Source organism: Porites lutea, chromosome 6, assembly GCF_958299795.1.
Source record: "Porites lutea chromosome 6, jaPorLute2.1, whole genome shotgun sequence".
In the NCBI taxonomy this organism is placed as follows: domain Eukaryota; kingdom Metazoa; phylum Cnidaria; class Anthozoa; order Scleractinia; family Poritidae; genus Porites; species Porites lutea.
In genome coordinates, this window is record NC_133206.1 from 3433818 (window position 1) to 3447190 (window position 13373).

At 40.1% G+C, this 13373-nt stretch overlaps 1 protein-coding gene across 1 annotated transcript in view; it reads right to left on the reverse strand.

Annotated features, from left to right (window-relative positions):
* Positions 1 to 13373, reverse strand: part of LOC140940917 (3'-5' exoribonuclease HELZ2-like) — a 39135-nt gene that overhangs the window by 5409 nt on the left and 20353 nt on the right. Inside the window, exons 25-32 of the mRNA XM_073389879.1 lie at positions 7879 to 12229; positions 5961 to 6049; positions 5123 to 5245; positions 4651 to 4830; positions 3779 to 4053; positions 3083 to 3421; positions 2329 to 2565; positions 1308 to 1464 (exon numbers count right to left, since the gene is read on the reverse strand). Coding sequence (XP_073245980.1) covers positions 1308 to 1464; positions 2329 to 2565; positions 3083 to 3421; positions 3779 to 4053; positions 4651 to 4830; positions 5123 to 5245; positions 5961 to 6049; positions 7879 to 12229 — 5751 coding nt within the window. The remainder of the gene's footprint in view (positions 1 to 1307; positions 1465 to 2328; positions 2566 to 3082; positions 3422 to 3778; positions 4054 to 4650; positions 4831 to 5122; positions 5246 to 5960; positions 6050 to 7878; positions 12230 to 13373) is intronic.

Genomic DNA, 13373 nt, shown 5'->3' on the forward strand with positions numbered 1-13373 from the left:
GCCCCTGTGTGAATGATGGTGAAAGCTAGCCCGATATTCGGCAAAGCCGTACGCGTGACTTTCTAGTTCTATGTGACTATAATTTTTTACCTCATAGTTTCCAAGATTTTTATGTAAAAACTGAACGAAAGTTAACTTAAAATCCACCTTGGGACGGAGGACTACTTAGTTTGAAAAAAGACTGTTTTAAAAGAAAACTGATTTCCGAAAGAATGGTTTACACACGCCCGAGCGCGAGCAGATGACAGCACTCATTTCATTTCCCTGTGTACTTGTGAGCAAAAAGTTGCACGTATTCTTTTGATTATGTTATATAACAAATGGTAAACGGCTCAGCGAGCAGTATTGAGTTGTAGTTGCACTGGGGAAGATCGCTAAGCACTCAAGAAGCTTCAGTCACACTGGGCTGTCTCCTCATGCAATTATTTCACTCCTTAGCAACCCCCCGCGAGCAACTATTTACGCAATAGAAAATGTCTCTATGTTTGCATGGCGTTTAGTGTGCATTAAAAAGAAAAACGTTTTCTACTGCTTGTTTATGACATATCTTTCCAGAGAAAAGAAAGAAGCAAAACTGTTTGTCATGGCACAATTAAACGATAAATTTTTACCAGTCGTGAGGTGTTGTACACGAAGTTTTGTGGACGTAATCATCTCTTGTTTTTATGAGATGAGTTCCAAAATACCATTTTTCTCGCTTTAAAATGTCATCTTAAGCGAAAACAAATTGACACAGCAGGTGTCTAAAGATTTGACGACGAAATGAGTATAAATAAAATAAAATTGTGGAGTTTTCAACTCTAACCTTTTTTCAAATTCGTACTTGCATGATTACCGGGAGCAGCGCAAAACATCTTGACAACACAACCATGTTTACATACTTTCATGGAAACACACCTCCCAGCCAATCAGAGCGCGCGTACTATCTTAGTTATTTTGTAAAACTCAATAGTGCACACTGCGCCGTGTACCATTTGTTGAATCTTTGGACCCTTCATCTCCTTATAAGTGGTCGGTTATTCTAAGTAATACCTATATATAATTAACTATTCAGGCAAAACCGCTTCGAATTAAAAGTTAATTTGTTTTATTATGACTAACAATCTGAGAGGGATATGGCATCATGAATGAGCGCAATCAAAACAAAGTCAACAGGCCCCCGCGCTTTTTTCCCCCCAGGCCACGCTTGACTCCATCGCTTCGCTCGCCGGTCTTTTACGCCCGGCTCCACTTGGAAGCCGGTCCGCAGGCTAACGTAAGATTTTTCAATTTAACAACAACATCGATTTCTTTGCGTTCAAACGTACCTTGGCTCTTTACAATAGAAGTCACGGACACTTCAGAGAGTTTGTTTTCAGCAAGTTCTTGTTCAATGATATGGCACTGAGCGCGATAAGGACTCAAAACCAAAATTTCACTCTCCTTCTCTACACCACAAGCAAGTAGTTTCTTGACTACTTCCACCTAAAATAATAATAATAAAAAAAGGATTAAGGACATGGGCTATAGAACGCATGGGTTCAACTACATAAACATCGAACTGTTGTGTTATAAAGTGGAATTACTCACACTGTAGTACTCCTTTCTTGTCTGGTCAATTCCTCCCGGTGTATATTTCTTGTAAAAAAGCCCGTAAATTACCTAAAGTCTAGGTAACCGAGAGTTCGAGAATACCGATTGAGTTCAAAATAAAAAAAGGCTTATTATGGGGCTTTTTTACAAGAAATAAATGGGAAGGAATTGACCAGACAACACAAAAGACTACTTCAATGAGAGTAATTCCACTTTATTACGCAAAGATTTAATCTGTATTTAGTAGAAACCTATGTTACCTATAGCCCATGATAAAGAGTGGCGTATTTGACGGACAGTGTTTCTGAATCCTGGGTCATTACTTCAAGGCGTCTCAACTACTGAATTTGAAATTATTTGGTGGATTTAGGTATAAGTTGATAAGTGGAAATATCCACACGAGATTTGGTCTTCGAGAAAAAAATGTCAGAAAAGTGCTTAACACTTGATGAATAACGTAGTTTCTTAAATCAACCCAAGAATTTTATTAGAATTTAAAAGAAGAGAATCAGTCCGAATAAACTGTTCACTCTAACTTAAGATCATTAAAGCAAACGACAAGACGAAGCATTTTTTACAATGAACGATTCATTGGTAGAAAACGTTAAAAAGCTCTTGTAGGTCGACTAGGCCAATGACCGTTTAGTTACTGAAGCCAGCAGCCGTTTATTTTAAAACAGGAATACGCCTTGTAGAGGTTCATATAAGTATGAGATATGTTACTTTACAGGATCGAAAAAATTCATCTTAACTCACCACTTTGTCTTTCTCCTTTGCGTTACTTTTGGATCTTTCATGCCCTTCCTCTGTTGTCACCACGAGCTCCTCCTCTTCGCCCACGACATTGCAAAACACCAGTGGTACATAAGTTGTGTCAGTGTGATTAGGCCAGAATTCTTTGCTGACTACCGTTTCTCGCGCTTTTACGGAGTCTGCTGTTTTTAATTTGCTGTCGTAAAAATGCTTGGAAGGAAACTCACAGATGTCCTCGTGCTAAAACAAATTCAGTCGGCGCAAGCGGTTATTTCGTGCATTAAGATGTTAACTAGTATAGAAATAATTACTAAGGGCAAAGCGTCAAAGCAAAACGAAAAAAGCAGGAAAATCGCTTGAAACACACAAAGTGTAACAGGAATTTTTAGAGAGGAAAACAGCAGCCACAAAATTGCAACCTGACCCATCTGTTTCCCAGACATAAAAGTGTTATGTATCCTGACAAAGAGAATTGCAGTCACGACGGCGTCAAATCTTCTTGTCTCAACTTTTCCAGGAAATGTCAGCTAACGATAGCGGGCAACAAATGATTATGTCGCTTTTAAAAATACTTAAGAGGGGAAAATATGTGATTTATTGTTATTTTATTGTTGGTACATGTACATATACATAGCTTTGCAATTGAGGGCGCTGTTCTCCTTAAGATGATTTTTGACTCTTCTCAGTCAAGTACTGTGCCCTCCCTCGTAAGCTACAGTCCGATAAAGCTTTCACTTATTCTGGTATGAATACTTACCATTCTGTATTGTTCCTCAAGCATGAATGAACAGTAAGAGTATCGCTCGAACAACGACTTGGTCAGTCCAAGCGACTTGGCGACTCTGTTGGTTACAATTGGTTGAAGCTGCATGTGATCTCCAATCAGAACCACTTGCTCTGACCTTGACCAATGAATGGGAACAATGGTTTCTGGTTCCAGACACATGGCACTTTCGTCTACTATGCACTGAATGGTGTTGTTACATGCCTCTTTGATTCTGTTACTCCCAGCCACTGAGCAGGTGCAAAGCACAATCTGATAGTATTTTCCTTTACGTACGCTTCTGATGACCCACATTTCAGCATCCCGTTTCACCTGTGATGAATATAGAAATACTGAGCAGACATTTGCAGTCTGAAACCTCTAAGAGGACTTTCCCATTTTTATAATGATTGGATAACAAAATGTCACACTGGATATAACCCAAGTAGCACCTAATGACCTGGAGCAAACTTAGCAAAAACGTTAAGGGCAGAACAAAAGAGTGAGGCCTCTCCACTCAACTTTCGCCCCGACTGAATATGGCAGCAAAATGCTTGCAAGCAGGTGGAGTAATAAGCAAACTTTGCCATAACAACTTAACGTTGAAGATTCGATAGTCTAAAAACAAAATGTTTCTCTAACTACAAAGAATGCTATGTGAGTGATTTTCATCAATAAAATTAATACTACCTTTAGGTACTCTTTGATCATTTCATCTGGCACTTCTTTCTTTTTCTTTTTCATTCTGGCAAATAGTTTGTCATATGTCTTCAACTTCCGCGCATATGGTGACCGGCGGTGGTTTCTTATCACGTGATGCAATGAGATGCGTTTTAAGCTTTTAGGAACTTGATGAATGGCTGTCTGTCGAATTCGCTTTAATCTATTTGGAATAGGAAACTTTTCCTCTTCAATGACATTTCCGTATACTCTGAGAATCTTGATACCCATGTCCTTCAAATACTCTAAATAAGAAATCATACGTACATTAACGAACAGCCACAGACTTTGGACGGGTAAGAGCTAGTGGACTGTCACAGTTATGACAAAGTACCTTAAAGGGGCCTGTCACGGTATTTGTTATCTGTTTGAACTTTAAGAAAATTTTGACGAAACTGTTTCTGCCGTCTGTTGCTACGGATGGCAAAGATGAACACGGATTGAAAAAGTTGAGTTTTAATGTCATGCTTGCCAAAATCACCAAAAAAATATGGTTTGTGCTCCGTGATGAAATTTGTTTGAAATCTCTTTCATACCTCTAAATAATTTGTGTTTGGTTCAAGGCACCAAGAAATTACTTCGGCACAGGTCGTGACAGAGTCCCTTAAACGGTTGACGGACCTGCTTGTAGTTTACACTGGAAATGGATTTGTGTCAAATATGCTCATGTGCAAAAATGTAAATGTAAATTGGTGTGCAGATTCGGTATTTCCCACCTTTGCGCAGATTTTACCCTCAGTTTGCACACCTTTGCACACTCTTGCACATGAGCAAATTTGAAGCAAATCCAATTTTTCATCCAATCTTAAAGCCTTTGAAGTTTAGGACAACGCATTACGCACCTGCAACAACGTCAACAGATTTGTTCGACGGGCCACAGTAAAACAGCTGCCGAGGGGCTTTTTCCGGAATTATCCTTCTACTTCTTCTTCTTGGAGTATTCGATAGGGGATGATTGTCTCTGACGTTACGTTGCGCGAACCAGTAAGCAATGTGAGCTCCTGTTACAGTCTTTCCCGTTCCTAAATTACAAAAGCAAACAACAGTAACATTGTTTGAATGAAGCAATAAAATAAATTAAACCAGTTGGCTGGTTTTTCTGTTGAGGGCGTTCAACAAGCAATCTCTTTTGAATTCAACGAATTCAGAATGCCAAGACCAACAAAAGCAAGATCTCCCCATTCAGTATGCGAAAGTTTTGTACCGACTATCTAAACTAACACCACGAAACAGATCAAATATTATAAGGTATCTAATTGGTTTCTTTACACAGAGTAGAAAGAAATAACCAGTGTCGCTGTTTGAAAAGCTTACCAGGTGGTCCTTGAATGAGAGTAAATCGTCCTCGCAGTGATTTCTTTACAGCCTGCTCTTGAAGGTAGTTTAGAGGTCGTTCAGTAATCGAAAGGCTTTCAAGCGGTAATGGAATTCTTAGATCTGCAAATTATAAGAGGGGTTGGTAAGCGCGATGTGACAACTCCAGGGGCGGATCCAGGATTTTTCTTAGGAGGGGGTGCACCACTAACTGACCGATGACGTAAAAAATTTTAAAAGCGAATACGAAGAAGAGGGCTTTTGACTAGGAAATAACATAATGTAAACTGCTGAGAATACATATCAAACGATAGAGCAGATTTTGTATGTCTGTCAAGCTACTGCACAGTGTTAATTAGAAAGCGGCCGCAGGTCATCCCAGGGGGGGGGGGGGGGTGCGCACCCCCTGCACCCTCCCCCTGGATCCGCCCCTGAACTCCAACTTTAAAAAGCTGTTTTACTTACTTTGTTTGAGCCAAAAAGGGGTAAAGAGCTTCGCACCTTAATAACTGGCTACGAAGGATACATTCATTACCTTGATAAAGTCATATTTCATTAAATCAAAAGAGGAGGATTTATATTAGATGGCTGCTTGGAGATACGAAATTTTTCTTGGAGTTGATATATATCACGATTGAGCCAAGTGGACGAGTCAAATATTTAATAAAACGAGGGAAGAAATTTTATACCTCCAAGCGGCCATGCAATGTTCTGTTATATCAACATGAATGAAATACCAAACCATTTAATTCGCTTTTTTACTTTTTTGATATATAGTGAGATGAAAGTCGTTTAGGTGCTAGTGTAATTAAGTTTACGCTTGTAAAAAAAATCGTACCCTCTAGTGTTGGTGCTGTTCCCAGGCATATGTTACGTGTAAGCGTAGTAGCCCCTACGGGTAGATCACTCAGAGTTGAGATCATTCGCCTATGAAAGAAGCGAAAAGAACAATCTTACGTTAAGGACTTACTTGTTTTAAAGCATCTATTAAAGCAAGGCCCTCTTTGTCTATTCCAAGAAGCACAAACGTTGCAGGGGATTTGTCAACGGTCGTACATTGGTCCCAAATGTTTGGTAGCGTTAATCTGATTAATATTGGGTGTATAGATTTTACCATCATGAACCACAGGGCTTTGATTTCAGTAGTTATATCAGCATATTTCTCAAGTACCTCCAATTTTTCTCTTCGAGGTTGGTATGACGAGGCCAAGTATGAAGGTTCCATTATAGTAAAGTGACTCACAAATATCTTAACCATAAAACAACAGATTTAAAGAGTGACAGCAAGTAAAATAATTTTGTTCTTGAATATCTTTGTTCTTGAAAAAAAAAGTTTCCCAAAATTACGATGTTTTTAGGTTTTTCTTAATATTTGTATATACATAATTCACTTTTTATCCTGTCTTGTATTTTTTAGTTTGTCGAGCGTTTTTAACATGAGCCTCTGGCTCGGACGATTGTGTAAACACTTCGCACGTCTTCGACATTAATCATTCATTCATTCATTCATTCATTCATTCATTCATCTCTCTTATACCATGTCAAACTCAGGGTAAACGTGATTGAGTTTCAACACGTTTTCTTTCTCTAGGTGCAACTATCATCTTAACATCACGGCATACTGTTTTAACTGACAAATCGCAAAATCGAAACTTAACTTTTTGTTATTGTTTTAATAATATCGAATAGGTATTTCATTCCGGTAACCTAAAGAAAGTTTCTTTACTCTTTTCTTTGCTTAGGTATGAGTAAAAATCGCCAACGTTACTTGATCATCTCCGTGCTAGCGGCCACGCTTGTAAATATCCGCCTGGTCACTTACTGTCAGTTGGGGTTCTTAACTCTGTTATGAGTGCTATGTTATTTATTTCCATCATTTTCTCAGCCCCACTGGCATTTTTGCTATGAAATACTGCCGAGGGTAAGAAGAGGGTATCTTCATCATCGTCATCATCATTACCAATATTTCCTTTAACTTCACGCTATAATTCAACCTAATGCAACCTCCATTAAATGTGGTAGGGACATAATTAATGGATAGTGCCTTCCTTAGGATAAGATGAATTTGCTTTTTTTTTATTTTTTCTGTTTTGTGTTACCCGCCGGGTCCTATTACTACCGGTATGGCTTTACTTTTTATTCCCCACATTTTTTCAATTTTGGATTTTGAGAACCTACAGTCAATGCTCTCGTAACCGGCCACCTCGGGAAGACATAAAAGTGGTCGCAATTAGAGGTGGTCATTTACGAGAACTGCCTCTTGTAGGCGATCTTTTGATAAATTTTAATGGGGGTGGTCGTCTTATGTCACTTGTTAATTGCCAAGCTAAAATGATATCTTATAGTTTCGTTGTTATTACGCTTCACCTCTGAAGTTATAACCAAACATCAGGGTTTAGTTTAAGTATTTTCCTAAGTTTGATAAGACCGAACATGCTTTTGTTGAACTGCTGTTGACTGAGTGATCACCTTGGCAATTCTTGAGAGTTTTCGGATCTCTTACAGGAGTGATCGATAGCGTTTCATTACAGAGGTTAAGTCGCATTTCAAACGAGGTTTCACAAAGCTGATTGTAAATAGAGCTGATTGCAATGAGAGTATTCATTGCATTTCGATATTTTAAAAAGTTCAATTAAAATATAATTTTATTCGGACTATCCAGATAGTGATAGTTGTAGTTCTCGTATTACTGTAAAGAAAGACGTTCACTTACAATTAAGGCAGTATTGATGAAACTTTACGTCAAAAATACTTACCTGAGGGGAATACTCTGTCTTAGAATCTCCACGGTGCAAATCAAGACTGTTCCACGTTTAAGAATGTTTGAAAATTCCATTGAGTGTTGAAACAACTTCATCAAGTATTTTTTTGGGTTCTTTTTAGGAACTGTTACTGATATGTTACAGTGGCCAACCCAAAAACTCTTCGTTGCCTCTTGGTCCAAAGATACGCTTTCCACCCAATGCTCACCCTCACTTGCTGTTTCATACTCACTGCTGCTTCCATTTGAATCGCTTCTCGAGTCTAGTGACCTTGCAACGGAAATTCTCACACAAGCATAGTCTCCGTCAGAGATCTCGATATATCTGGTTTTGCAGTATTCGTTGTTGAGTTGAAACTTTCCAACCCAAACTTTCTCAGAGTCATCCATTTGCCACTTCACTTTCAGGTTTTGAAGAATAAAACTATCATCATTTCTTACCGAATCTGTTGCTGCCTCCATGTCAAGTACTGGGTTCCAAGCGAGGACGTATTTGTCGATTGTTGAATAACTTTGTTGAGACGCTTCTTTTGTAGCAACCTCTGCAAAGCACTTGTCGGAAAGCCTTCTATGTTCGAGGCAGATGTTAATATCAGGGGCGAGTTTGAAGCTTTGAATCTCTGGCATAATTATCGCTCCAGTATTATCGGCTGATAGTTGAATGATGACTTTGTCAGCTTCATGAAGCTCCAGGGATGTGTCGATGAAGTGTAAATCATTTTTTTCGTCTCCTTTATTGTCATCATCATTGTCTTTCTCGACATCGTCATCGTTATTCTCATCCTCGCTATCGTCACTGTCATCGACACTGTCATCATCATCATCATCGTCATCGTCATCGTCATCGTCGTCATAATCATCATTATCATCATCATCATCGTCATCATCATCATCATCATCATCATCATCATCATCGTCATCATCATCATCATCGTCATCATCATCATCGTCACTACTTTCTGTTTCGTCTTCTTCACACGGCATTATCTCTCGAATGGTGCTTTCATACGTTCTTTTCTTTCTTTCCTCCAGTTGGGCAATTAGTTGACCTATCTCCCCTAAGCGCTCGTTTAACTTGTTATCATTACCACTTTTGACGGCTTCAATGATGTCGAGCCATAAACTTCCAGGAATATGGTATCCAGAACGAAAACACCTCAAGTTTTGAGAAAGCAAAGACAAAACTTTTTTCTTGTACCGGCGGAGATGTTTTTTTTGTCTTTTCCTTGAGATGCGTTCAGCTCGTTTAATGCTTTTTCTGGAAGCATCGTAAATTCTTAGTTTCCACTTCAGCTCTAACATTTTGGAAGACTCATGTAGCACAGGTTGCTCTGCTGGTCCCAGGTGACTTATCTTTATCTTCCTTTGTTTTTGAGATAGGTACTGGTTTGCATCTGAAACGAGCTGCAATCCAATAAAATCTCTCTCGATCATTTCCACAAAAGCAGGCAACTCACAACTTTCTAGTCTGAGTTTTTCAGCCAACTGAATCTTGTCGCAGTCTCTTTCAAACTTGCCTGCATTGTCAGACAGATATGAACAACGGCGAAACAGTTCGTCTAAATCATCGTCTTCTCGGTCTTGTCCGACACTCTCAAGTAACAAACGATGAGCCACGATGTCAAGGTAGCGACGAATTGGAGACGTGAAACGAGTGTATCCCAGCACATTCAAAGACCAATGGATTCTATACTGCTCTGTCACTTCAGCGGCTCTCACATCCTCAGCTTTCCGTCGCAGTTTATTCAGACCAGCATTTGCTATTGCAAGTTGAGGGAAGATGTTGTTATTGCAAAGTAAAAGTTTCAATTCCCTGCCGTGGTCACATTGACGACGTGCATTGCAAATACGCTCCCACGTAGACATCGGCACAACGATTGATTCCACGCAGTCGACATCTTGAGGAGCAGGCAAATGTCTCATAAGTGAAAGAGACAGCCTTGCGCAATTCCCAAACTCCTCCCTCCACTCATTCAGCTTATGTGTTTTCGGCGGAAGCTGAATCCGCAATGGTGCCAGTGCCAGTTTTTGTGCTAGGAGGTACTTTGCCACCAAAGTGTTTGCCAGGATCATCATTTCCTCCACCAGCTCATGAGCTTCAAAGTCTTCATTTCGGTCCGCATGATCGAAATGAAAGTAAGCCCCATCACCAAGACGGCTTTTCCTTCTTTTTTGGGCTAGAGAACTAAGCAAACGGATGCTTTCTGCTGTTTCTGGTGTCAATTGTCCATTCTCAGGGCGGCAACGTATATATTTTCTGAGAATGACTTTCTGTGCTTGAGGATACGTGAGACGGCACTGTGATTTCACAATCGTTCGACAAAAATCAAACTGCTCTTCTTCCGGAATACGGCCATCTTGGCCCAAAATCGTATATATAGAAACTGCAAGTCGATCTTGATTTGGCAAAAGACTGCAAATGTTATTGCTTAGCTCTTCTGGAAGCATATGGACTACTCCATTGCCTTGGCCACGAAAGTATGAGGTAGCTCTCTTCTTTGCCTCCATATCAATTCTACTCCCTGCTCGAACAAAGAAAGACACATCAGCAATATGGACCCCGACTTTAAAAAGGCCATTCTCGAGTTTTTCAAGCGTTAAGGCATCATCTAGGGCTCGACTTCCGGGAGGATCTATAGTAAACGCGTTCTGCACGACTCGGCGATTCTGTCTTTCATAAGTTGGGATAGTAGACCATTTCCTGGCTTGACTTTCTCTTTCTAACTCGCTGGTAACGTCTTCTGGGAATTTGTTTTTCAGCTGATACTCATCGTCGAGAACCTTGAAAGCGTTTGTAAGATTACTACCCCTGACAATCTTCTTTGTTACTATGCCAAGTGGAAAGGGACAGTCAGGCCTCCACTTAAGATATTGAACAACGAAAAGATATTTGCCACTCAACGCTTCTTTGCGGGTGAGTGTGTAAGCACGCACTGCTTTTTCATCTGACTGTACTCGTTTGTAAACTGGAACACCACGAAGGGATTCGTCGGACAGGTTAGCGATCGGTGTCATCGATTTGTCAATAGGAAACATCAATCGAGGGTTTTCTCTTGAGATTGTGCACACAAACTGCCGCTCGCGGAGATTGATTGCATGATGTCGAATGCCACATATAGTTCCCTTTTGTCCTTCCGAAATTCTCTGCTGTTTATCAGAAACGCTGGAGGAAGTGTTCGACAGCTTAACAACAACGACGTCGCGATCGAAACTCTGGCGCGTGTTTCCTTCGATCAAAATATCTTTGCTCTCCACATCTTGCAACTCCCCAAACGTTTTTCTTACCCTGTCGTAACTTACTCTCAATGTGCATTCACGATAAAGTTCTGGGTTATCTTTTAACAAGAGGTCGAGATACTCCGGTTGAAGGCACTCTTGATTATCCACAGTAGGTTGATGAATAAGTCTTTTGGTTCGTTCACTGTATCCGTAGTTAATGTTTACCAGGAAAAGTTGAGTTTTCCCTTTCTTTGTTTTCATTTTGATGTCCTCGTGAACTATTTCTTTCCCAGACACGCCTTTGTTGTTGTCTTGGTGGTCAATATTCATCTCCTCCTCATCTCGTACTGAGTTACCACCCGGTTCCCTTCTGTTATCCCCTGTCTCTTTACTCCTTCCTTTATCCTTTACCTTCTGCCGAAGCTTTTTCTCCTTGCACTTTTTCTTCAAGGCCTGAATGATGGCATCCATATATTTGTGGGGAACAGTGTCATCGACTTTATCGTATTCCGCGAAATCATCAGCATCGTTATGGTCATCATTTTCCGACAGCTCGTCGCTTGCATCGTTAGAATCAGATGAACTTCCGTACTCATTCTTCTCAGTATCGAGAGATTTAGGCATAATCTCATCTGAAATGGGTTGCTGGGTATCGTCAGGAGGTTTTCGTATTTGAATAGTGCTATCCTCACTTTCCAAACGATCATCCAACTTATTTGCCTGTGAAGATTCTTTTGGCACGGAATCGCAAGGATCTGTGGAAAGTTGTTGATTGGTGACCGTGGCCGTCGATGGTACAAACTCGGCAGCGTTGACATTCAGTCCAGTTTGGGAAATGCTTTCTTCTAGCTCATCATGTTCAATACCAAACAGCTTCCCATCATCACTGCATCGCTTGATGAACTCTTCCCACAATCCTTGGCAATTACCCACGGTTCTCAAAGAAAATGGATCTCCAACCACGGCAATGAGTGACTGAGCACGAGTGAGAGCGGTGTTGAGCAACTTCGGATCTGACAGAAAATACAAGTACGGGTTTCCGATTTCATTTCCTTCGTTGTCACTTGATGCCTTGCTTGTGTGAGAGGTACGAACTGTGCTGACAAAGAGAGCTCTAAACTGCTTACCTGTGAACCAAGAAGCAAGGATCCGTTGATTTAATGACACTAAGACAAATAATAGTAATAATGCGTCTTCGTTGTTTGATAAAGAGTGTTGAAAATAAAAAATATTTGATTGGAGCAAAATACTTAAGAAATAAAAGAGGGATATAAACATCGTAAACTAAACATCTCTAACCTCCACAAAGCGGTCATTCCGTCGAATAAATCAACAGAAACACTAATATATTACTTAATCAATTAACCGTTCTCTATTATTGTTTGTTTGATGCCAAAATAGTCTGAAATTGACGTCTGTAATTCATTCTATCCGGTGTAAGTGTAGAGTTTTTTTTCTTCCTTTCGGAAAGGAAAGGTCTGTTTTACATCACACAGTTGATAATGAAGTGTCCGCCTTAGCAAGGTTGGCTTTCTATGAAAATCTGTTGATTGGGCAAGAAACAAGTGTCTTTTGTCCGTATTAATGAGGTGTCCGTAAAGCGGGGTTCGACTGTACCCCATTTTACTGGTTGCTTGTGTAGGACAGCCTTGAACATCTCCTTCACTTACGCTTGAAAACAGACATATCCCCTAAAGGAAATTATGGTGTAAATAACGTGAGGATCCGTGAGGACGAACTTGGTCAGTATCTCGAAGATTATCTTATCGCTAGCGGTAAATGATGGGATGAACCATAGTTATTACAGGAGACTGGTTATGAAAAGCAGCAAACATCAATGATAAAAACAACAGTGCTGCAGTTTATGTTGGAAGCACCCTGAAAGTGCACAATCCTTTGTTTTCTGTTGGCAAATTATTGTTATAACATAGCGCGGGTGCTCGCCCTATATAAGTCCTATTGAGCCGCTATGAACAAAATCTTTATTTACGCACGCCCGTGCGTAAATAAGATGACGTGAGCATTTTTTTTTACCTGGCTGCAAAGTTGTCGTCTTTTAAGCTGCAGTGCACTTTTCCTTCTCTTTAAAATATGGAAGAAACCAGCGAAAAACTGCCCAATTTTTCTATCGGCATTGACCTTTTAGGTCCTGATCCAACAAGCAGCAAAAATAAAGCCGAATTAAAAAAAAAACTCGCAAGTTGCGCGTTTCGCAGATTTGTCGAAGACCAGCTGCAGCAAATTTTGGCCGAAAGACATTCACTGGGAACA